The 24,594-nt window shown below is 58.7% G+C and overlaps 1 protein-coding gene across 13 annotated transcripts; it reads left to right on the top strand.

Annotated features, from left to right (window-relative positions):
- Window positions 1–125: 125 nt before the first annotated feature.
- On the top strand, window positions 126–16,031 carry CCHCR1 (coiled-coil alpha-helical rod protein 1). 13 transcript variants are annotated; one of them, XM_058285528.2, is made up of 18 exons: window positions 126–234; window positions 1,013–1,079; window positions 1,158–1,371; window positions 5,825–6,128; window positions 8,621–8,784; window positions 8,890–9,025; window positions 9,133–9,243; window positions 9,398–9,547; window positions 9,949–10,059; window positions 10,151–10,257; window positions 12,649–12,761; window positions 12,933–12,978; window positions 13,117–13,271; window positions 13,344–13,532; window positions 13,602–13,703; window positions 14,268–14,419; window positions 15,328–15,442; window positions 15,572–16,031. In XM_058285528.2, the coding sequence occupies exons 2-18, from the start codon at window positions 1,019–1,021 to the stop codon at window positions 15,700–15,702; spliced, it is 2,361 nt and encodes a 786-aa protein (XP_058141511.1). In that variant the 5' UTR covers window positions 126–234; window positions 1,013–1,018; the 3' UTR covers window positions 15,703–16,031. The 13 variants fall into 13 exon arrangements, with proteins under 13 accessions (XP_058141511.1, XP_058141509.1, XP_058141507.1 ...); XM_058285526.2 differs by having other exon boundaries at window positions 15,286–15,442; XM_071211055.1 differs by lacking the exon at window positions 126–234 and adding an exon at window positions 571–789 and having other exon boundaries at window positions 13,161–13,271; window positions 15,286–15,442.
- Window positions 16,032–24,594: the final 8,563 nt, after the last annotated feature.

The following is a 24,594-nucleotide window of genomic DNA, read 5'->3' as shown; positions in this document are numbered from 1 at the left end:
TCACAAACTTTCCCGGGTTCCCGGAGTTGGGAGGAGCCGCCAGGGCGCGGAGGGGCTCGAACACCTTAATTGGCCCGGCTTGAGACGCTTCTACGCATGCGTGCACCTTCTCTCCGCCCTCTTCCGGGGTGAAGTAGGCTTCCGAACAGGCCCGCCAACCTGCCCGCTCTGCGCAGGCGCAGTTCGGGGAGGCGGCTGGGCTTGGCCTGCGGGCCGAGGGGGCGCTCGCGCTGGGTGAGGGGCGTTCCGGGTCGTCGGTTGGGGGCGGGAAGGGGCTGACTGGGTGTGGGGTGGGTGAGGGGTCCGTATGGACGAGGGGGACAGGGGCCTGGTAAAGGGGCGGGCGCGTTGGTCAGACCGGCCTTCGGCTCGGAATCCAGGGGGCGTGGGCCCGGGGGGCCCGGGGGCGTCTGGGGAAGCGGGGCTTTCGGCCTGGAGATGAGGGCGAGAGCGCGGGATGAAACGGAAACGGAATAGGACGTAGCCGCCTGGGGAGACAGCGCCGCCCGCGGGAGGCGGGGGCCGGCTGCGTGCCCCAGCCTGAGGAGGGGCCGCGGGGCGGGGGGCCGGGCCCCAGGCACCCCCATGTGGGCCCGCCCCTCCGCGGCCAGGCCCTGGGCCAGCGCCTTCCTGGCGAAGGAGCCCGGGGCCGTGGCTTGGTGGTGTCTGGAGGGGCTTCCCCGGGGCCTGGCGGAGCCGTGGAGAGAGCTCTGGGGGTCGGGCCCGCAGCCCCCGCGCCCCGCGCCTCAGGAGTGCGGGACCATCGGGGAGCCCGGAAATCTGAGGAGGGTAAAGACCGCCCAGAGCCCACCTCCTAGTAGTGCCAGGGTTCTGCCAGGAATCGGGGTGGGACAAGCGAGCCATCTTGGGGGCTTCCCCTTGTTCGGGGTGCAGGAGAAGAGGGGCGTGGCCCTGGCTGTTATTTGGGAAGGGTGACTTTACTGGAGGGGCTTTCTCTGTGGGAGGGGCGTGGACCCTGGATTGGAGAGCCCTTGTTTTTCCTCTTGCCCAGGGGATCATGGATAGCTGGAGACAGACTCTAGAGCCTTCACATACTGCGGGGATGTTCCGACCTTCAGGTCAGTGGGACCGGACAAGGGGACTGGTGAAGCCCTCCCCTTGGGAAACTGACCACGTGTGCCCTTGTGATTCCTCAGGTTCCACCAGGCTGATTCCCCCATCCCACTTCCAAGCTCGGCCCTTTCCACCTGTGCCAAGATTGGCTCCCACGTGGGTCTCTGACAGTCCCCCGGTCCAATCCCCGGCCCATCAAGAGGTCCCAGAGAGGCGGCTAGACAACCAGAGACTGCAAGTGGGCATGTGGGAAAGGGCTGCTCCTGGCGATGGGCAGGAGCCGGCGAGGAGAGACAGGTAGGCATCCATCAGCACCGTCTCCTTAGGCTCGTGCACCAGGGACCCTTCTTTACCAAAATAGGTTCCTTACCCTATTTCCGCCCTTGGTTCCTCGATTTTTCTTTTGACCTGAGACTTTAAAAAATTGTTATTGTAATATCTATACAACATAACATTTCCCACTTTAAAAACTTTCAGGTACACAATTCAGTGGTGTGAAGTTTTGGTAATGAATGATGGTGATGGTAGTATGATGTTGTGAATGTAATTAATGTAATTTATTCATTTTTCATAATTCCGGTGGCCTACAATGTAAAAGTAACAAGTAACTGTGCCAGAGACTAGGGGTGAAGATACAAAGATGATTATGAGAGATTCTGATATTAAGGAATTTAAAATAATGGGATGGTTTATACCAGAAGTACAAGTAACAAAAGAAAAAGTAGGTAAATTGGACTTCATCAAAATTAAAAAACTTTTATGCATCATAGGATATCAAGAAGGTGAAGAGACAACGCATGGAATGGGAGAAAATATTTAGAAACCATATATCTGATAATGGCTTAGCATCCAGAATATAAAAAGAAATCCTACAATTCAACAACAAAAAGACAGTCCAATTAGAAAATGGGCAAAGGACTTTAATAGTCCTTTCATGTACTTTCTCCTAAAAAGCACATGAAAAAGTTCACATATTCCCCATTAGGGAAATGAAAATCAAAACCATAATGAAACAATGCTTCATATCCACTAGAATGACTATTATTTTTTTTTAATGAAAATAGCAAGTACTGGCAAGGATGTGGAGAAATTGCAACCCTTGTACTTTGTTGGTGGGAATGTAAAATGGTTCAGCTACTGCGGAAAACAGTTTGGTGGAGCCTCAAAAAGTTAGACATAAAAAACTACCATAAAATCTGGCAACCCCACTTATAGGTATATACCCAAAAGGATTGAAAACGTGGACTCACACATTTGTACACCAGTGTTCACAACAGCTGCATCCAGAGTGGCCGACAGGTGGAAGCAACTCAAGTGTCGTCAGTAGATGAATGAATTAAAAAATGTGGTGTACACATACAATAAGATATTATTCAGCCTTAAAAAGAAATGAAGATCTGGTACATTCCACTTCTGGATGAGTCTTTTATTATTTTATTTTTTTTGTTTTTTTATTTTCTTTTATTAATCTGCACTTTTTAAATTTTCTACAAAGAACATCTATTGCTTTTTTTTTAAAAACAAGTCAATTTATTGGTACATATTAATAAAGCATATAATTCATCCAAAATGTACAGTCAGTGATTATTTAGTCTTATCACATAGTTGTGCATCCATCACTTCAATCATTATTAGAGCATTTTCATTATTTCAATAATAAGCAAAAAACAGACAAGTAAACAAAATTCTTTACCTTTCCATCTCTTTGTTTCCCATGCTGCTATTTCTATTCTTGCAGAATTATTTACTTACTAAACAGTTTTATTGAGATATATACAAGTACCATATAACCTATCCAAAGTATATAATCAATGGTTTTTAGTGTAATCACAATGTTGTGCATTCATCACCACAAAAAATTTAGAACCATTTCATTACTCAAAATAAAAACACTCCACACCCCTTAACATGCTGCCTCTAACCCTATATAACTACTAATCTAATTTCAACTTTATAAGTTAATTTATATTTTCATATTATATAAATAGACTCATATAGTATGTTACACAATATATTCATAGTAATACAACCATGCAGTATTTGTCTTTTTGTGTCTGGCTTGCTTAATGTCCTCCAGGTTCATCCATGTTGTCATATGCTTTACACCTTCATTTCTGCTTACAGCTGCACAATATTCCATTGTGTGAATAGACCACAGTTTGTCCGTTCATCGGTTGATGGGCACCTGGGTTGTTTCCAACTTTTGGCAATTGTGAATAATGCCGCTTCTTACTCTGGGTATATATACCCGGTAGTGGTGTGGCCAGGTCACGTGGCAGATCTAGTCAATGTCCTTAAGAACTGCCAAACTAGTGCTGATGCACGCAAGGAGTGCCGCGCCACGCAGGGGTGTCCCCCGCGTAGGGGAGCCCCACGCGCAAGGAGTGCACCCGTAAGGAGAGCAGCCCAGCGCGAAAAAAAGTGCAGCCTGCCCAGGAATGGCGCCGCCCACACTTCCCGTGCCGCTGACGACAACAGAAGTGGACAAAGAAACAAGACGCAGCAAATAGACACCAAGAACAGACAACCAGGGGAGGGGGGGAAATTAAATAAATAAATCTTTAAAAAAAAAAAAAGAACTGCCACACTGCCCACAGTGGCTGGCTGTACCGTTGTGCATTCCACCAGCAGTGAAGTGTTCCTATCTCGCCACAGCCTCTCTGGCACTCCTGGCTCCCTGTCTTTTTAACAGGGCCTTTCTGATAGGTGTGAACTGATATCTCATTGTAGTTTTGATTTGCGTTTCCCTAGCTGCTAATGGTGAACATTTTTTCATGTGTTTTTTTTTTTCCCCAATTTGTATTTATTTCTTGAACAAATGCCTGTTCAAATTTTTTGCCCTTCTTAAATTGGGTCATTTGCCTTTTTATGGTTGAGTTGTAACATCTCATTTATATATCATGAATATTAAACCCTTATTGGACATGTGCTTTCCAAGTATTTTCTCCATTGAGTCAGTTGCCCTTTCACCCTTTTACAAAGTCCTTTGAGGTGCAAAAGCATTTAATTTTGAGGAGGTGACATTCATCTATTTTTTCTTTTGTTGAGCCTGTTTTGGGTATAAGATCCAAGATATCACCACGTACCATTAAGTCTTTAAGATGTTTCCCTACATTTTCTTCTAGAACTTTCTATGGTCCCAGCTTGTACATATAGTGTTTGATCCATTTTAAATAGATTCTTGTATAAGGAGTGAGAGAGGGTTCCTCTTTCATTCTTTTGGTTATAGATATCATGGATGAATCTTGGAGACATCACGTTGAATGAAATAATTCAGACACACCTAGAATGTGCCAACTTGGATAGCAAGTAGAGTATAGGTTACCAGGGGTTGGAATGGGGGAAGGAAAGGGGGCTTAATGCAAAATGGGCATAGAGTTTCTGTTTGGGGGTGATGGGAAGGTTGTGGTAATGGATGGTGGTGAGGATAAGGCAGTCCTGAGAATGTGATTAATTCCACTGAATGGTGTGCTTGGAAGTGGGTCACATGGGAAAATTTATGCTGTATATGTGTTCCTCAATTAAAAAAAAAAAAAACCTAAAAAAATAAATAACAAAAACAGAGCAGCTAAAGAGACAATGACCGTTAAATGCAGTGCGTGATCCTGGATTGGATCAATTACGGAGGAGAAAAGCCTCAAAGGACTTTGTTGGAATATATGAAAAAAACTGGAATATAGACAAAACTTCTTGAACTCGATAAATGTACTCACGTAAATGACCATCCTCGTCCTTAGGAGGTATACGTGGAAGCATGATGTGACACCCTACTCTCAAGAGTTTATAAAATGGAGAGAGAGGGTAGATTGGGTAGATGGAATGATACACCAAATGTGGCAAAATGTTAAATTGGTGGGTCTGGGTGTCTCGGAGGAGGTGTGTGCTGGAGGTCTGAGTGTGTGTGGCGTTGTTTTTGTAACTGTCCTGTAAGGTGGAAGTGACTTCACATTCACTGACACCTTGGCGGCGTAGATGCCTTCTGATGGATTGTCATCTGCCGTTTTGCTCTAGAGTGGGATTACAGATGGTTCTTTGGTGGACGCCATCGATGAGGATGAGAGGGGAGCTCTGGACTGGGTGTCAGGAGACATGCTCAGATGCTAGTTTGGCTACCAGCCAGGGGACCTTGGCCAGTCCCTTGATTTCTCTAGGCTGCAGACCCCTGCCCCTTGAGGCCCCGGGGAGGGCACCGTCTTCAGAGCGACTTGCAATGGTTTAAACTGTGCTTCTCGTGCCGTCCTGGCGAGGAGAGTGCGTCCCTGCTGAACTTGTCACGCAGCACACGCAGTAGATGCTCCCAGCTAGCTCCTGACCTTGATGCCCCACTTCTCCCTCAAACCTTTCCTTGCCCTTAAATCAAAATTCAGAAGGCTGTGTTCTTCCTAGCTCTCCACTCACAACGTGTGGTCTACTGACACGCTGTCCATACACACGTCCCCTTCTGGCACGACACTGAGCTGTGCGCTTGGTGTGTGCTGTACCTGCCCGTGCTGGGCTCTTGACCTCAGCCGGCCTCTAGGTCGAGCGAGCCCAGGCGGTGGACTTCCTCTGCTTGGTGGGCGATGACGAGCACGCTGGTGCTGGAAGAGCAGAGCCCTGTGTCCTGGCGCCCCAGTCTCCCCACGTGGGAGTGCAGGCGTCCTCCCCTCCTGTCTCTGCTCCTGCCCTCATCGGAGCAGAGAGGCCCAGGTGTCTGCATCCACCTCCCAGCTCTGGAGCCACATCTCACCTGCGCTACCTGTCTTTGAAGGTCCCTGGACTTGCAGGGCTCACAGGCCCTGAGCCAGCAGGCTGAGCTGATCTTTCGGCAGCTGCAGGAGCTACGGCGGCTCGAGGAGGAGGTGCGGCTCCTGCGGGAGACCTCGCTGCAGCAGAAGAAGAGGCTGGAGGCCCAGGCCCTGGAGCTGGAGGCTCTGGCCCAGGCGGAGAAGGCGGGCCGAGCGGAGGCGGAGGGCCTGCGGGCCGCCTTGGCCGGGGCTGAGCTGGTCCGGAAGAACCTGGAGGAGGGAAGCCAGCGGGAGCTGGAGGAGGTCCGGAGGCTGCACCAGGAGCAGGTGAGCGGGGCTTGAGGGGCAGAGGAGAGGGGGGGGCTCGGCGTCACAGCAGCACTCACCGGGCAGCGTCCAGCATGGACCACGGGTGCTGCGGAGAAGCCCCTGCGGCGTGGGGTGGTGAAGGAGAAAGCCAGCCAGCTGGGGGTGTTTGGGCCTTACTCAGATTACCTTTCCCCAGGACTCAGGGACCGCCCACCACTGGACGCCCCCCTTCCCCTTGCAGGACCTGCTTGCTCCAGGAGCCCAGCTATCTGGGAGCGTGGCGGGAGCGGGGTCCTGAGGTGGAGCAGGCACCGCTGGTCAGAGCTTCCCCCGGATTCCCGAGCTAGGCGCGGGGGTGGAGTGGTGGACACACCTGCAGCCTAGTGAGGAGACACCACCAAACCCTCGATCCAGGCACGGCTGGTTAGCCTCGGCGGGGAGAGGGCCTTGAGGAAGGGAAGGGCGCCCACCCTGGGGAGTTAGGGAAGGCTGCCTAGCCAGTCAGCCTGTGAGAAGGTCGGGAGGAAAACGGTTGTTCCTCTGTGCTGGGAGAGGGAAAAACCTTTTAACTGTGAGTCAAAACCTGGAAGCCGGAAAAGACTGTTTCGTTGACTCTCTAATAGTAAAGTTACGCATCATAAAAAAAAAGCAGAGTCAGAAGGCAAAGGATGAACCAGGGAAGACCTCCCATCCCAGGAGAAGGAAAAGGCCAGTGGTCACTCAGAAGGCGGAGCACAGGCAGCCAGCAGTTCAAAGGAGAGAAGTCCAAATGGCCTAAACTCGAGAGAGCTGCCTGACAAAATGACAGAATGGCCCTGGTGCTGGAGGGCAGGCCAGGCAGCGACCTCCAGCCGGCTGGGGGTGGGGGGTGGGGGGCCTCCGGCCAGCCTGGGCAGAGCCAGCCTAGGGCCCACAGGCCTCTCCTGAGAGCAGTGAGTAAGCAGTGAAGGGACGTTGTCAGTTCTGTATTTTTTTTTTTTTAAATAAATGAACAATTTATTACTTAGCACAAATGCTCCAAAGAGCTGGAGAAGAGATACAATTATGGCCAGTATCTAAGGGAAGCCAGCTACTCAGTCCCGTATTGGTAGATGGCTGAGGTACATGCCCCGGTACTCTTCAAAGAGAAGAAACTTTGTGCTATTTCTATGTAGAATATTTATACACTCTAGGGAAAGAGGGCAATAAGTATTGATACATTTGCTCTTGTGCACCTCACAATCTAGAAAGTTGTACATTTTTGGACACTGAAATACAGGTATTATAGTAGGTAATTCATTGTCAGTTTGATGGTACGAAATGATAAATTTTAAGAAGACTTATGAGTGTTATAGTGTGTTATATCATTGGGTGGAGACCCATACAATGAGAGTGAAGGTGTACCCACATCCTGGGGAGGCCCGATGTTCTCAAACAGAGGGAATTGTGCTTCTGGAGAGAATTGGTAGCTCCCAATAGGTTAGGGCAGTCTAGTATGTCAAGCACTCAGCATTGTTGCATGTATTTGTGAATCTGGTCCTACAAGTAGTGAAGGTTGTTTGTGACTCTGGGCCCTAAGGGAGGGTGAGAGAGGTATAGAATAGATAGAAGCATGGTAACTGGGGGGCAATGGAAGTATTCCATAAGATCATATAGTGATGGGTGTAGGACATCTTAAATTACACCAAAAATGTATAAAAGTCTATAGGCTAAAATGTAAAACATAATGTAAAACATAAGGTAACTAAAATCAGTTCTGTATTTTGTGTCTAAAAAATCTGGTTTTATGGCTCATATCCTACAAGATGATGGTGATTGGGTCAGGGTGGGGTCAGGGCACTCTTTTTGTGCCTTCACTGTCCGCCTCTCTCTCTGTCTCTCCTGCACCTGCTGCTGGAGGTGCTGGGAGAGAGCAGTAAGCAGAGCAGACGGGTCCTCCCTGCCCGGAGCGTCCTTTCTGAGGGGTACCCAGGTACGGTCTTGAGGAAGTGAGCAGTGTGCAGCAGGACAGCGAGGGGCCGGCGGGGGGCGGGACAGCGCAAGGGGCCGGCAGGGGCGGAGGGCCAAGTGAGGCCTCCAGGATTGGAAGAGCTGGGAGACTCCGAGAGGAAAAAGGCTTGGCTTATTCATTTAAAGAAAGGAGCGGTGTGAGTGCTGGGAGAGCTGGAGGAGGTGAGCGCAGAGAAGCAGGCAGTGGCCAGGGCCCTGGGGCTTTGCAGGCGGTGGGACGAGTTTGGGTTTTATGCTGAAAGCAGAGGTAAGCTATCGCAGGTTTTAAAGAACTAGTTGGGAGGTGGAGATGAGGGTGTTGGTGTGGAGGGGGGAGGATGAAGATGTGTTTTGGGGGGAGACGATGGAACCTGTGGGGCAGTGAGGTGCCCAGAAGGGGTCTCCGTTTTGCCGTGTGCAGTTGGGTGGTTTGTTGGCCACAGAACATGGAAGTGACGGGACAAGGCCAAAATGGGGGAGGGAGATTTGGAAGGCAAGATGTGGGGATAGCCGGGCCCTGCCGAGCCCTCTTCTCCCCACAGCTCTCCCGCCTGATGGAGGCTCACCAGGAGGCTCTTTCCAGTTTGACCAGCAAGGCTGAGGGCTTAGAGAAGTCCTTGAGTAGCTTGGAAGCCAGGAAGGCAGAGGACGTCGAGGAGCTGGCCATGGCCCGCAAGGAGGCCGAGCTGCTGCAGAAGCAGCTGAGGTGTGTGGGCCGGGGCGGGGCGGGGGCCGGCGCGGGGCGGCACGGCGGGGCGGCGCGGGCTGTCCAGGCGCCCGCTGATGGCCCCTGTCCCCACCCCATCCCTAGCAAGACCCAAGAAGACCTGGAGGCTCAGGTGGCCCTGGTGGCGACCCTGCGGAACTACGTGGGGGAGCAGGTCCCGCCTGAGGCGCACAGCCAGCCGTGGGAGCTGGAGCGGCAGGAGCTCCTCAACACCCTGCAGGTGAGGCAGGCACGGGCGACAGCGAGAAGCGCACGGGGCGGGCGACAGCGAGAGGCGCGCGGGGCGGGCGGCCCTGGGGGAGAGCTGAGGCCGCCCTCCCCCCGCAGCACGTGCAGGAGGACCGGGACGCGCTGCGCTCCACCGCAGAGCTGCTGCAGGTGCGCGTCCAGAGCCTCGCCTGCATCCTCGCCCTGCAGGAGGAGGACCTGGCCCGGGAGGTAGGGGCCCCTGCCTGGCGCTCACCCAGGGAGGGAGGGGTGGCGGGTTGTCAGAACTCCCCTCGAGCGGGCGGGTGGGCAGGTGGCGAAGAAGCCGCGGGCCAGCTCCTGCCCCTGCTCCCGGAGCCCACGCGCCCCCGCCACCCCCACCCAGGCTCACCCTGCAGATCCCCTGGAGCCCGAGTGTGTGCGGAAGGTCCAGTCCTTGCTGAGCTGCTGGCGGGAGAAGGTGTTCGCCCTCATGGTGCAGCTGAAGGCTCAGGACCTGGCCCACCAGCAGCGCGTGGGGCAGCTGAAGGCACAGGTGCCGCGACCCCCCTCCCTGCCGGTTCCTTGCTCCTTTGATCAAGGACGGTGTTCGTTGACTCCACAGGGATTTGTTAAGTGTAGAGCCACACACTGGGGGGACAGGCGGAGCGCCTGCCTGCGTGGAGCTTACCCTTGGGGGGCAGGCAAGCAGGGAGAAAGCAGGGAGACGATGCCACGGGGTGAGAGGTGGTGTGGAGAAGAAGCTGGTGGATAATGAGCGAGAGGGCTGCGGGATGGGCCTGCCGGAGCTGGGATGGCCGGAAGGCGAGTTGGGGATATGGGTGTGGGGCGGGCTGCGGCACACCGGAGGGGTTTCTGGAAGGAAATGGGCTCAGGCCGTTCTCGGGAACCTGAGCTTCTTGTCTCAGAGACCCCCGCACCTGCTCCCCTCCCCAGGTGGCCGGACTCGAGGGGAGGGTCGCGTCCCAGAGCCAGAAGGAGGCCGTCCTCCAGCGCGCCCTGCAGGACAAAGCCGCCCAGGTGGAGATGGAGCGGATGGGTGCCAAGGTCAGTGTCTGGGACGGCCCGGCCGAAAGGAGGGAGACTCCTGGTCCTGGGGCCCAGGGAGCGGCCTCCTCCTGACCAGCCTGCCCCCCAGGCCCTGCAGGGGGAGCTGAGCCGGGCCCAGGAGGCCAGGCTCAGGCAGCAGCAGCAGGCGGCTGCGGCCGAGGAGCAGCTCCGGCTGGTGGTGGACTCTGTGAGCAGGTACCAGTGGGTGGAGGGCGGGTGCATCCATTTCCGGGCCCTGGGCCCCAGGCAGGAGAGGCCAGAGCGCTGGCAGTGTGGGGCGTGCGCTGCCTTCTCCATCACCAGGATCGCTGGCGGCTCCTGCAGCCCCGTCTGAGCAGCTGGAGCCGAGCAGGGTCCTGGGCAGGCCTTCCCCGTGGACGGGGGCTTGGGCACCCTCCCCTTCCCTCCCCTCCCCCGTCCTTCCCCTCCCTCCCCTGCCCTCCCCTTCCTCCTCTCCCCTTCCCTTCTCTCTAGAATTTCACAGGCATGCCCTGTTGAGTTGGGAAAACATTTCATCTATTTCTCTTAAAACTACACCTACTTGCTAGATAATCCACCTGAAATATACACCAGTTTCCTTCTTAATCATTTGCAAGCCTGTGTTTCTCAACCAGCCTCTTAGCCCCATTACCGACTTGCTGCGCGGCCTTCATTGTCCCGTAGAATCACCTCCGTGGAAAACAAGAACCGCTTTCCCTGGTGATGACCTCCTCTCAGCCTTAGTGCTGAGTGCCTGAGGCTCCCCTGGCGTTACAGGGCAGTGTCTGACCCTCTCTGAGCCACCCTCGGCCCTCCTGGGGGTCTGGGGCCTGGCCTGCTGCTGGCACCGCCCGTCAGTCCTGCCCATGGAGAAGCCCCCTCGGCTCACCGAGCTTTGGTGCATAGTAGTGAACAGAAACTGGTTCTGAAATAGTGCAGCAGGTTGTTTGAAAGGTCGGAGGTGAGTCAGAGCCTCTGGCATTTGACCTTAGAAAGCACCATCAGTTCCTGCACCCAGATGTGGCCCTTGAGGCCTGAGGCCTGACCATAGCTGGGGCCGGGAGAGCTTCCTGGCGTGGCCGTCTGGGTCCCGCATCACAGCGCCAGGTCCGAGCAGCTATTCTCTTTACCCGGGCACTGTTAGGGAAGACACCAAATGAGAAGCTTGCCGTGGGTCCCAGCAGCAGGAACAGCAGCGCTCTTTCATATAAGCACCTGGGTTGTTTTTACCTGACAGTTGGTAAGGCATTTAAGAGCTCGGGCTCTCTCTTCTTTTGCCTGCTGAGGAGCTCAGACAGGATTGCAGCGCAGCTCCAGCAGGGGCAGAGGGGTGAGCGCATGCACGGCGCAGCTCTGGCAGGGACATGGGTCAGCGCACGCACGGTGCGGCTCCGGCAGGGGCAGAGGAGTCAGCGCACGCACGGCGCAGCTCCAGCAGGGGCAGAGGGGTCAGCGCACGCACAGCACAGCTCCGGCAGGGGCAGAGAGGTGAGCGCACGCACGGCGCAGCTCCAGCAGGGGCAGGGGGCTCAGCGCACGTACGGCGCAGCTCCGGCAGGGGCACGGGGGTCAGCGTACACTTGGCGCAGCTCCGGCAGGGGCACGGGGGTCAGCGCACGCACAGCACAGCTCCGGCAGGGGCAAACTCAGCGCATGTACGGCGCAGCTCCGGCAGGGGCACGGGGGTCAGCGTACACTTGGCGCAGCTCCGGCAGGGGCAGAGGGCTCAGCGTGCACACGGCGCAGCTCCGGCAGGGGCAGAGGGCTCAGCGTGCGCCCGGCGCAGCTCCGGCAGGGGCAGAGGGGTGAGCGCATGCACGGCGCAGCTCCGGCAGGGGCAGGGGTTCAGCGCACGCATGGCGCAGCTCCAGCAGGGGCAGAGGGGTCAGCGCACGCACAGCGCAGCTCCAGCAGGGGCAGAGGGGTGAGCGCATGCACGGCGCAGCTCCGGCAGGGGCAGAGGGGTGAGCGCATGCACGGCGCAGCTCCGGCAGGGGCAGAGGGGTCAGTGCATGCTCGGTGCAGCACCAGCAGGGGCACAGGGGTCAGCGTACACTCGGCGCAGCTCCGGCAGGGGCAGAGGGCTCAGCGTGCGCGCAGCGCAGCTCCAGCAGGGGCAGAGGGGTCAGTGCACGCTCGGCACAGCTCCGGCAGGGGCAGGGGGATCAGCGCAGTTCCAGCAGGGGCGTGGGGTTCAGCGTGCGCGTGGCGCAGCTCCGGCAGGGGCAGGGGGCTCAGTGCACGCACGGCGCAGCTCCGGCAGGGGCAGGGGTTCAGCGCACGCTCGGCGCAGCTCTGGAAGGGGCATGGGGGTCAGCATACACTCGGCGCAGCTCCGGCAGGGGCAGAGGACTCAGCATGCGCACGGCGCAGCTCCAGCAGGGGCACGGGGGTCAGCGTACACACGGCACAGCTCCGGCAGGGGCAGAGGGCTCAGCACACGCACTGCAGCTCCTGGCCCTGCCTGGGCTTCAGTCTCTTTCCCACCCATTCCTTCGCTGCTCCCCTGCTCAGGCAGAGCACAGGAGAGTGTGAGCTGTCAGTTGGAGGCTCCCTAAGTCCTCTGGGTATGCGGAGGGCCAGGGCCTCAGCGACCGTGTCCCCCAGCTCTCAGGTCTGGCTCCTGAGCACTGTGGCGAAGGTGGACGAGGCGGCGTCCCGGATCCCCAGCCTCAGCGCAAGGCTCAGCTACGCCACCCGCAGGGTCCTCACCATTCAGGGTGGGTAGCGTGGGCCACATCCCGCCCTGCCCTCTGGCCACCCTGCTCCTGGCCCAGCCCCCCCTCCCTCTTCCCTCCTCCCTCTCTTCCCCCTTTTCTCTTACTCCCCGCTTCCCCTTTGCTTTCTGAAAAACTCATCTCTCCGTTGCTCTATGCCCTGTCCCCCTCCAGGCCTGATGGCTCGGAAAGTGGCCCTTGCCCAGCTGCGCCAGGAGAGGTGAATTTGGAGGCACAGATCTGTGGGCCGCGGGGAGGAGGGTGGGGCGTCGGGTGTTGGCTGCGGGGACTCAAGCAGGAGGCCCGGGCAGGGTCAGGCGGCCAGTGGTTTCCCTGACTGTTTCTCCTCCTGGTCCAGCTGCCCCCCACCCTCGCCCCCACCCCCACCCCCACCCCCCACAGACGTGAGCCTCGAGTTGCAGCAGCTGCGGGAAGAGCGCAACCGCCTGGATGCAGAGCTGCAGCTGAGTGCCCGCCTCATCCAGCAGGAGGTGGGCCGGGCCCGGGAGCAAGGTACCCGGGCGCTGGGCGCGGTGCGGCATGGCAGGGCCAGCCCAGGGCCCGGGCTGAGTCCCCTTCTTGCAGGGGAGGCAGAGCGGCAGCAGCTGAGCGTGGTGGCCCAGCAGCTGGAGCAGGAGCTGCAGCGGGCCCAGGAGTCCCTGGCCAGCGTGGGGCTGCAGCTGGAGGTGGCGCGCCAAGGCCAGCAGGAGAGCACAGCGGAGGCCGCCAGCCTCCGGCACGAGCTGACCCAGCAGCAGGAGATTTACGGGAAAGGTGGGGGCGTGGGTGCCACTGTGGGGCGGGTCTGTGGGCCAGGCGTCCCCCAACATGTCTGCCCCCCAGCCCTGCAGGAGAAGGTGACGGAGGTGGAGACGCGGCTGCGGGAACAGCTGTCAGAAACGGAGAGGAGGCTGAGCGAGGCTCGGAGGGAGCACACCAAGGCCGGTGAGGGTTGCCAGGGCAGGGCCGGGCCTTCCAGCAGCAGGAGCGTGGCCTAAAGCCTCCCACGTGGACGAGGAGTGTGTCGACAGGACAGGCTCAGGCGAATCTGCACTAGGGGAGCACACGTGCGGCCAGCCCGGAGCCCCCTCGTGCCCTCCAAAGAGCAGCCCCAGCTCTTAGGAGCACCTGCAAGCCCCTCGCCGAGGGGAGGGGAGCAGTGATGGCCCTGGGCGCCTTAGGCCCAGGAGCAGCATTAGCCACACGCCTTTATGTATTTCTTTAAACCACTTCAAGTTAACTTGCAAACGTCGTGACTCTTCAGCTACATCCCCCACAAGTAGGAAACGCCTTTGTAACCTCACCATCGTTAACCTGAAGAAAACTGCACGGACTCCAACGTCCAGTCCCTGTTCAGACTTCCCCTCGGGATGGGGAAGTTCTTGGGGGTCCAGACCCACGGGGCCCTCCCACGGCACGGGAGAGGCGGGGCCACGTACCTGCGTCCTCGGGACTCCCCACGAGCCTCTAGGCTCGTCTTCATGGCGTCCCGCTTTCTGTGTGCTATAGTGGTCTCCCTGCGCCAGATCCAGCGCAAATCTGCCCGGGAAAAGGAGCGGAACCAGGAGCTCAGGCACCTGCAGGACGAGGCCCGGAAGGAGGAGGGGCTGCGGCTGACCCGGCGCCTGCAGGAGCTGGAGAGGGACAAGAACCTCATGCTGGTGGGCCGCGGGCGAGGGACGTAGAGCCTGAGCTGGGGGGGGCGGCCTGAGCTGGGGGGCAGCGGGGACCAGGGATGGCCTGAGCTGGGGGGGCAGCGGAGACGAGGGACAGCGTGAGCTGGGGGGACGGCCTGAGCTGGGGGGGCAGCGGAGACCAGGGGCGGCCTGAGCTGAGGGGGCAGCGGAGACGAGGGACAGCGTGAGCTGGGGGGCAGCGGAGACCAGGGACGGCCTGAGGTGGGGGGACGGCCTGAGCTGGGGGGGCAGCGGAGACGAGGGACAGCAGGGGCTGGGGGGCAGCAGAGACCAGGGATGGCCTGAGCTGGGGGGGCAGCCTGAGCTGGGGGGCCAGCGGAGATCAGGGACGGCCTGAGCTGGGGGGGCAGCCTGAGCTGGGGGGCAGTGGAGACCAGGAATGGCCTTAGCTGGGGGGGCAGCCTGAGCTGGGGGGCCAGCGGAGATCAGGGACGGCCTGAGCTGGGGGGGCAGCGGAGACAAGGGACAGTGTGAGCTGGGTGGCAGCGGAGACCAGGGACGGCCTGAGCTGGGGGGCGCAGCGGAGACGAGGGACAGCGGGGGCTGGGGGGCCAGCGGAGACCAGGGACGGCCTGAGCTGGGGAGACAGCCTGAGCTGGGGGGGCAGTGGAGACCAGGAATGGCCTGAGCTGGGGGGGCGGCCTGAGCTGGGGGGGCAGCAGAGATGAGGGATGGCCTGAGCTTAGGGGGCAGCGGAGATGAGGGACGGCCTGAGCTGGGGGGGCAGCCTGAGCTGGGGGGCCAGCGGAAACCAGGACGGCCTGAGCTGGGGGTCTGGAGGAAGGGGAGGCTCTGTTGGGCTCGGTGGCCTCTGACCCTCTCCTTCCCAGGCCACCTTGCGGCAGGAGGGTCTCCTCTCCCGTTACAAGCAGCAGCGGCTGTTGGCAGTTCTCCCTTCCCTGCTGGACAAGAGGACGCCGGCCCCCAGCCCCAGGCCTCTCGGGTCCCCTCCCACGGTGGCTGACTCCACCAGGGAGTCCAAGAGAGGTACCCGGGACCGCAGGGGTCTGCTCTTACCCGTGCCCACCCTGGCCAAGGGCCGTCCTCTTGCCCTCGGCTCGTGCGGCCCGGCCCTGCCTGCCGCTGCAGGGGCCTCCTCCTGGTGCTTCTCTCCAGGGTCGCTCTTTGCCCTGCTGGACGACCTGCAGGGCCTGAGCGAAGCCATCTCCAGGGAGGACGGCCCCAGCGAAGCCATCTCCAGGGAGGACGGCGCCAGTCCCCAGGGCGGCCCCAGCGGGCCTGAGTGAAGCCCTCTCCAGAGGACGCGCCGTCCAGAACGGCCCAGCATGCTGGCCTCAGGCGCCCTGAGCAGCTGTGCCCAGGGCCTGCCCTGCCCTCTCCAGACCCGGACCCCTCACTCAATAAAGATGGGACGGAGGGAGCCGCGGCTGGAGGTGCTGTCTGGGAGGAGAGGGGAGCTCTGGAGTGGGAGGTGGTCCCGGCTTTGTCTCGGGATGGTCCTTCACACCCTCTCTCTGGTTGCTCTGGGAGCCTTTTTGCAAAGCTCCGGGTTTTCTTTGTCCTGGTGTTTGCCTGTAGAAGATGATAAATGCCAGGAGTGAGTGAGGAAGATAAACTTGTTTCACTCGATGAGAATCACCCGTGCAGGGCAGAGTCCTAACCCCGGCCTGGAGGTGGGCTCACCAGGCAAGGGGCTTGCTCCAAGCTCGCAGGCTCCAGGAGGGACAGAGACAAAAGGCAGGCCCGAGAGGAGCAAAGAAGATGAAGTGCCCTGAGGAGGAACCGTGAGAGAAGCTGGCGGCAGAGGGCAGCACCGAGAAGGGGACCCGCCCGGCCTGGTAGCCGAGGAAGCAAGCGCCGGCGCAGACCCGGGGCTCGAGGCGTGGACGGTGCTGGGAGGCCGAGGCTGTGCAGAGTGTGGGGTTCACTGAGTCCCCAGTAGTTCTAAACAGGACAGGGGCATTGATGGACCTTCTTCAGCGGGCGCCGGGCGACGAGTGGGAGGTGTTGGGGGGCGAGGGGCAGATGGCTCCTGCCCTGGAGAGGGCGGCGGGGCTGCGTGCTGGATGTGGAGTGAACGGGGCTGGGGGAGGCACGGAGGTGTCTCTCTTGAGCCACAGAGTGGACAGTGGTGCCCCTGAGCTGGGACAGCCCGGGAAGGACGTTCTGAAAGCCCCTTAGGCTGGCGGGCAGGAGGTCCTTGGAAAGAGATCCATGGGGACCTCAGGCTGGACAAGGGAGCTGAGCGGAGGGGAGGGGAGGTGGGAGAGGGTGGAGCCCCGGCCCGCGGGTGCCGGAGGTGGGGGCAGGGAGCGCTGAGGGTGCGGGCGCCCCGACCGGTTCTGGGAGGGAAGAAGGCGCGAGGTTAGAGGCTGCTGCTGGGCGCCCGGCGCCCGCCTCGGCTTCCCCACCTGGGAGGACCGGGCACGAGGAGGTCTGGGCACCGGCTGCTGCAGGCATGACGGAGGGGCCGGGACCAGCTCGGGTGCCTGAGGGCCACGGCGCTGGGTCCTGGGGGGACCAAAGCCCCAGCCTCTGGTAGCCGGGCCTCCGGGCGGGCGGGGTGGCCAGTTAGGCTGGTGCTGGGCGACCCCGCCCCGTGGGCGTGGTGCTCTGGGCTCCGCTCCCTTATGAGAAGGCCATCGGCCCTCTGCTCCCAGTGCGGCCCTCCTGCTCCTGCGCTCGCTCTCCGCCTGGCGCGGTGCTCCGCGCTCCCTCAAGATCGTCGGCCCTCTCGCCCGTGCGGTCCTCCCTGCCCCGCCGCGCTCCCTCTGCGCTTGGCGCGGTCACTGCGCGCCCCCCAGTCCGCCAGCCTCCCGGGCAGCTGGAGCAGCCATGAGGCTTGCCTGGGGGCTGCTGGGCATCCTGCTCGTCTTTGTGCTCGTCCGAGGTGAGCGGGAACAGGCTGGGCGCAGGGGGTGGCGGGGACCGTGCGCGGGAGCGGGGGTCGGGCAGCGCCCGGTGCCGAGGAGCCGCAGGGTGCCCGTGGCTTGTTGGGGGTCGGGGTAGGGCCAGTCTGTGGCTCAGTCCGTGGGGTTTCCTGCTACTGGGGCGTGTTCCGGGGTGCGCGGAGTCTCACCGGGTGCCCCGCGGGACGGCGGTGACCTGGACTTGGCGACCGCGGGTGTGCGCGCTCGGCTGCTCACCGTTCTCCCCATCCCTCTGCAGGCACGTCAGGCGGTGGGGACCACCCGCCTCCCCCTCCCCCAGGGGAGGCCGGCTCCCCAGCGTGGCCTCGGGGCCCCCCAGTTCCCGGTGACCCCTGGCCAGGGGTACCCCCTGTCTTCGAGGACCCTCCACCTCCAGACCTCGGTCATCCCTGGAGAGACCCGCCTGGAGCTGGGGTCTGGCCCCCCGAACCCCCTAGGACGGAACCCCCACAACCTCCCCGGCCTGACGACCCCTGGCCGGCGGGACCCCAGCCTCCGGAGAACCCCTGGCCGCCTGCCCCCGAGGTGGACCCCGGCTCCCAGGAGGAGTAGAGGCAGCCGCCCCCACCCAGCGCCGCGCTCGGCCGCTCGCCCCGTGGCAGGCACGCCCGGTGGGGTCGGCTCCCAGGCCCGTGCTCGTCCCCTCGCTTCTGTTCCGGACCCTGAGCCTCCCCAGGTCCTGCTTTGGCTGCAGTCCAAGCCTCACCCCCCCCCCCCCTCGCAAAAATAAAACCGTGTGCCCTAGCTCTGAATCTAGACTGCTTCTTTGCCGCGGCTCGTCTTGGCACACTCGTGGTGAGCGCACGGGTGAGCGCCAGGACCCGGTGTCGGTCCTGCAGGGAGGCAGGTGGGAGGCACAGGCGTCTCCCAGCTCTGTTGAGGCTGCACCCAGCCCGCTGTCCTCGCGGCTTGTGCCCTGGAGGCTTATGGGAACTTCCCCAGGGTGGGGGGGCCGGAGGGTGCCCCTTCCCAGCTCCTGTGCTGGAGCCCGGGGTGGAGAGCGGCAGCGCTGTGTGGCCGCCCTGTATCCGAGCCGGACGCTCTTCCAGGGAAACAGTCGGCCCCTGCATCTCGCTAAGACGTGCTTTCAATGAGAGTACTGGTCATTTTGATCAAATGTGTCTTGTAGTCGTAATTAGAAACGCCGCAGAATAACATTTTAGCACTTGTCATAGGAAACTTCGATTTGTAAACATTTCTGTTATAGACATATATTAGAATTAATTGCATTAGAATTAAGTTCTGTAGGGGAAAAGGAATCAATAAAGAAGGAGGTGCATTTTCTGACTTAAGGAAAGGCTTGCTCATTTACTCTGTTAAAGTGTTGGATATGAAATTGCTAAGGTTTCCCATTCCATCAACTACATTTGAGTGATGTGACTTTCGATACGTGCGTATTTATGGCTCCCTGGAATGTATAACTTTTACAAGTTTAAACTTATAATAAAATGTTAGGTGTTGGCTTAAAAATATGGAAGGGGTGTGTAGTTTTTCAAAATTCCTTAAGGGACTATTTGAGCAGGAAAGCAGGACAATCCAGAGCTCCCAGTGATCTAATGTCACTCAAGGGGCTGACCAGAGCTGGGACTGGAGAGGGGCTCAGAGAAATGAAGTCCCTCAGTGGCAACTCCCACAAGTGCTACATGTGGTAGGATGGAAACTAAAGTTAGGACTTAGAAATAATTTTAGAACACCTAAGAATTTTAGGGCAGAGAACAGATGTAGCTCAAGTGGTTGAGCACCTGCTTCCCATGTACAAGGTCCTGGGTTCAATCCCCACTGCCTCTTAAAAACAAAACAAACGAAAAAAGAACCCTCGTTGGGGAGTGGAAGTAGCTCAGTGGTTGAGCGCCTGCTTCCCATGCACGAGGTCCTGGGTTCCATCTCTGGTCCCTCCTAGAGCAAGTCGTAGGGCTGATCCTAGCAGAATGTCACAGAGCCGAAAGTGTGCTAATTCACTCATTCGTTATTTTATGCCCTTTATATGCCCCTGATGCCAAGTGCAGTGCGTAATACAGAGAACTTCTAAAAAGTGTCCTTCTCAGGGAGCTTACAATTACGCCTAGGGATTTACACACAGACTTAAATTGCAATGATCGTAAGGAGGCATATAACCGAATCATCACATGAGTAAGCACCAAAGGAACGGCCTCAGCAGGAAACACCAGGAGTTCCCCAGGAGGGTCCGGCGGAGCGGAAGTGGTCAGGGGAGGCTTCCAGGCAGGGCAGGGCGTGCGCCGCGAGGGGCGCGGCAGGAGCGTGGGAGCCTTGCTCCGAGGGCAGGCGCCCAGGCCGCCGTGGTGCATTGCGACCGCTGTCCCGAGCGACATTGCTCGCGGCCTCAGGCGGTGGCCGGCCTCTGCCTTTCCGCCTGGACCGACCTCCCTGCCCGCCGCCCGCCGTGCTCTTCTCCGGGAAGCCTCTCCAACCCGCCTCGTCTCCGTGCGCTGCGGGTCGCGGTGCCTGGACGACACGCAGAGCAGGGATTGTTCGCGGCGGACTCCCCCTCCTGCCTCAGGCTGGGCCAGGTGTGCTGGAAGCACCTGACGTTTTTCCCTCCCCTGCCCCAGACATGGGGCTAAATGCTCCCGTCCTCCGCGGCCCGGATCGTCCTGCAGGAGACGGTGCTTGGCTCCACACGTCTGGGTGGGCGCCTCTCCAGACGCCGGGACCCACCGCTCTGCCTCCCCACCCCCATCTCCGCTTGGGAACGCTTTCCAACAGGTCCCTTCCTCCTGAATCTTACCTGTGTCAGCTTCTGGGGAATGCAACTTTTCTTTTTAATTCTATGTTTTTTTAAAAAAGATACATGGATCACACAAAATGTTACATTAAAAAATATGAGGTTCCCATATACCGCACCCCCCATCCCTACTCCTCCCACATCAACAACCTCTTTCATCAATGTGGCACATTCACTGCATTTGATGAGTGCATTTTGGAGCACTGCTACACAGTATACATTGTGTTTACACTGTCCCTCAGTCCATTCAGTGGGTTATGGCAGGACATATAATGCCTTGCATCTGTCCCTGCAATATCATTGAGGACAACTCCACATCCTGAAAATGCCCCCAGACCATACCTCTTTTTCCCTCTCCCTGCCTTCAGCAACTCCTGGGGCCACTGTCTCCACAATGACATAATTTCTTCCATTGCTAGAGTCACAATATTTCCATAGTAGAGTATCAGTAAGTCCACTCTAATCCATATTTTATATTCCTCCATTCTGTGGACCGTGGGATGGTGATGTCCACTCCACCTCTAAATCAAGAGGGGGCTTAGCTCCCACATGGCTGATGGATGGGATTCTCCCGCTTGCAGCTGTAGACTCTGGGTTCCCTAGTGTGGTGGTTGACCTGTTGGCTGTTGCACTGAGGTTGGTGTAGGCTCAGGAGACTTGAATCATGAACCATCCATGTGCCAGCTGGGCCCTGAGCCTCAGCAGAATTGCAGTGCCTACTCTCGGGTTAGTTGGGGAAGGCAACTTAAGACACAAAGTACCATTTGCTGCTGTGTATCCTAACAGATGCTTTTGACAGCCCAGGTGCTATGCACGCTGTGGCCCAAAGTTCTGCAGATGACGCTCTCCCTTGTTCTGCACAACAGCCCGGTCGTTACCTCCAGTTCACAGAAAAGAGAAACAGGCCAGCCAGGAGCGGTGACTCCTGTGAGGTCATGCTGGAAAATGGCAGAGCTGGACTTGAACTCAGGCCTGGCCTAAGCCTCTGGCTTTAACCACTATAGTTTCCCATTTCTTTATTCATCTTTGTAACCTCAATACAGACTGCTCTGCTGGGCCATAAAGCACCCCTGAAGTGTTCTATGAATGGCTGACTTCACTAATGAAGCGTGATTTGGGGCAAGAGAGAGTGAAGGGTTTACAGCCTGCGGAGGGAGCACCTGCTGAGCAGGCTGGTCGGGGATGGTCTTGTGTCCAGCATGGGGAGGGACACGGGTCTGTACCCTGAGCAGGATGCGTGGGGTGAAGGGGAAGAGGGAAGAAGGGGCCCTGAACCCCTCAACTGACCTCGGCATCTCCCAAGCCAGTGAGTTGGGAAAAGAAAGAGAGAAAAAACAACAACACAAAACTCTTCCAGGAGAGGGAGTGCTGTGGCCCGAGAATGAGATTTCCGTCAGGCTGTCTTCCTTACTTTTCACAGCATTTTACTGGCCTCCCCGTCTTTCTCCCCTTGTAAAGTATAAACTGTCGTTTTAAATTTTATTATTTATTTCTCTCCCCTTTCCCCCTCCCCCATGGTCTGCTCTCTCTATCCATTTGCTGTGTGTTTTTCTATGTCCACTTGCATTCTTGTCAGCGGCACTGGGAATCTGTTACGTTTTGTTACGTCATCTTGCTGCATCAGCTCTCCATGTGTGCGGTGCCACTCCTGGGCAGGCTGCGCTTTTATCGCACTGGGCGGCTCTCCTTACGGGGTGCACTCTTTGTGCATGGGGCTCCCCTACACAGGGGACACCCCTGCATGGCACGGCACTCTTCGCGCACAGCAGCACTGCGCGTGGACCAGCTCATCGCACCGGTCAGGAGACCCTGGGTTTGAACCCTGGACCTCCCATGTGGTAGGTAGATGCTCTATCCATTGAGCCAAATCCACTTCCCTAAACTGTTTTTGTATGCCTTATCTCTCTCCTAGTACTTGGTCCACTGTGTTTAATAAAGCAAAAGATTAGCCCCACTTCACAGAGCTGGGAACTACACGTGACATAACTCCCCTGGCACACGCATGAGTGCGAAGGCAGGGCTCCCTGACTCCAAACCCGGTTTTCCCAGCTCAGTACACGGGCAGGTGAGTGGGTGAAGAAGAGGGAGGCAGGAGATCCCCGAAGACTTTGAAGCCTATTACTAGGCCGTGGGTGTGGACTCAGATGCGGCGTGCTTCCTCGCTGGGGGGGGCCTGGAGCGAGGCTGAGCTCCTCCCCACCTGCTTGGGCCGACCTCGCCCAGGTGTACGTCAACATGAGGTCATGGAAATAAATAAGAGGCTCGGAGCTCAGGTTGACGCAACGGGGGCCCAGCACCCTGAGAAGGGAGTCAGCGCCGTTTGGCCAGGGAAGGAAAATAACCCAGACCTAGTGTTGTGGTATCACCCACTGACAGCGGCCACGGGGAAGCGTGCACGGCCCTGGCATCGGGCCAGGCCCTTGGGCCAGTGAAGGGACAGGAGAGGCGGTTGTCCAGCGCTGAGGTCTCCAGGCAGGGAAACCCCACACCCCTCCTTCGCTCGTCCACTGGTCCACACGACAGACGTTTAGGGAGCATCTGCTGTGGGTTGGATGCCGGGTGGGGGCGACAGGCCTGGGAGCAGGGTCCGCCCTCCCTGCCCTCCAGGAGCTCTGTGTCTCAGGAGGAAACAAACATGCAAATCACGGCATGAAAATGCGATCAGAATTAAGTCAGACGGCACACCCGAGGTTGGAGCCGGGGAGGGTGGCACAGCTCCTGCCAGTTTTGTGTTTCAGATTTGCCCGTGACTCCCTCTGGTACAAACTTACGCTCTCTTACTGTACATTCTTTCCCCTCTAATAATAATTTTTTTTCCAAAGACAATCCATTCCATTTTTTTTTAAGTTATTTATTTCTCTCCCCTCCCCCCTGCCCCAGTTGTCTGTTCTCTGTGTCTATTTGCTGCGTGTTCTTTGTCTGCTTCTGTTGTTGTCAGCAGCACGGGAATCTGTGTTTCTTTTTGTTGTGTCATCTTGCTGTGTCAGCTCTCCGTGTGTGCGGCACCATTCCTGGGCAGGCTGCATTTTCTTTCCTGCTGGGCGGCTCTCCTTACGGGGCGCAATCCTTGTGCATGGGGCTCCCCTATGCGGGGGACACCCCTGCGTGGCACGGCACTCCTTGCGCTCATCAGCACTGCACATGGGCCAGCTCCACGCGGGTCAAGGAGGCCCGGGGTTTGAACCGTGGACCTCCCATGTCCACTGGGCCAAGTCTGCTTTCCCTCTAATAATAAGTGTCCATCAGGTGACTGGCGCTGGCTCCAAAACCTCGTTGAATTAAATAAACTCCCCCTCTTCAAGTTTTCCCCCTCACAGTCTAAGCCTGTAATCAATCACCCCCTAGCCTTCCTTTCTGTGACGTGGTCTCGGCTCCTGTGGTGGGCGGGTAGGACAGCACAGTGGTGAAAGCAGCAGGTGACCCGGCCCTTGTCCCCTTTCGGCCACTCGCCCTCTGTGTGGCCTCAGAGCACTCAGGGAACTCCTCTAATCATCTCTAAGCTCCCGGTGCAACGCCGAGGACCCAGGAGGCGCCGTTCCAGGGCCTGCCGCCAGGGGGCAGCGTGGAGCCCTCCCTGGATTCTCGCCCTTTGCTTCCCCTGGCGTCTCCCACAGTGGAGCGGGTCCCCTGGGCAGCCAGGCCGATCCGGAAGAGCCGGCACAGGCCACTGGGCGAGCGGTGCCCACGTCAGTCCTGCTCCCATCCATTTACTGAGCTCCTTCCGCCCGGGAGCCACGCACCGCGCAGGAGCTGCGCAAGGCCCTGCTCCAGGCTTGTCTTCCAGTGGGAGGGGCTGCAGGCAGCTGGAGCCCGTGGGGGGGCAGAGGACACGGTGTGGGGCTGGGGGTGGAACCCCCACCCCTGGGGCAGGAGAGGGGAGCAGGAACTGGAAGAAACGGGAGCGAGCGGGCCCTGGGGCAGGGGAGAGGGCCGGCTGTGTGCAGCAGGCAGAGGGCAGCACGATGGCCGCAGGTTCAGCAGCGCCCGCTCCTGCAGAAGGACCAGGCGCTCCAGCTCCACGGGAGGAGCAGCATCCCCGTCTCCCAGGATCGCTGAGAATCAAGAAAACCAGCGCCAGGGGCCTCAGGGGTGCAAGGGCTGAGCTGGGACGGGGCCAGCTTGTCACGCGATTCCACGTTCCTGCTCGCCTGCGGGGCAGGCAGCGCATCGGCTCCCTGCCAGGGAAGAGCTCGGTGCCAGGGGGAGATGGGCCCCACATACCCAGCCCCAGGCAGCCCCCAGCCCACCTCCCGGCCCCTCTCCTGTGCGGCCGTCCTCCCCAGGGTGACCAAAACAATAAGCAGCATTGACAGCGGCTGTGGGAGGAACAGTGGCTGGGAGCAGGCGCAGGGGTAGAGGGCAGCGCCCGGCTCCCTCCGCGGGCTCGGCAGAGCAGGAAGAGAAGGGCTGGGAAGCAGATTTGGCTCAACAGACAGAGCGCCCGCCTACCACAGCGGAGGTCCAGGGTTCAAACCCCAGGCCTCCTGACCCATGTGATGAGCTGG

The sequence above is a fragment of the Dasypus novemcinctus genome, chromosome 22, assembly GCF_030445035.2.
Source record: "Dasypus novemcinctus isolate mDasNov1 chromosome 22, mDasNov1.1.hap2, whole genome shotgun sequence".
Taxonomy (NCBI): domain Eukaryota; kingdom Metazoa; phylum Chordata; class Mammalia; order Cingulata; family Dasypodidae; genus Dasypus; species Dasypus novemcinctus.
The sequence above is the reverse complement of the archived record's forward strand: the minus strand, read 5'-3'. Positions and strand labels throughout refer to the sequence as shown.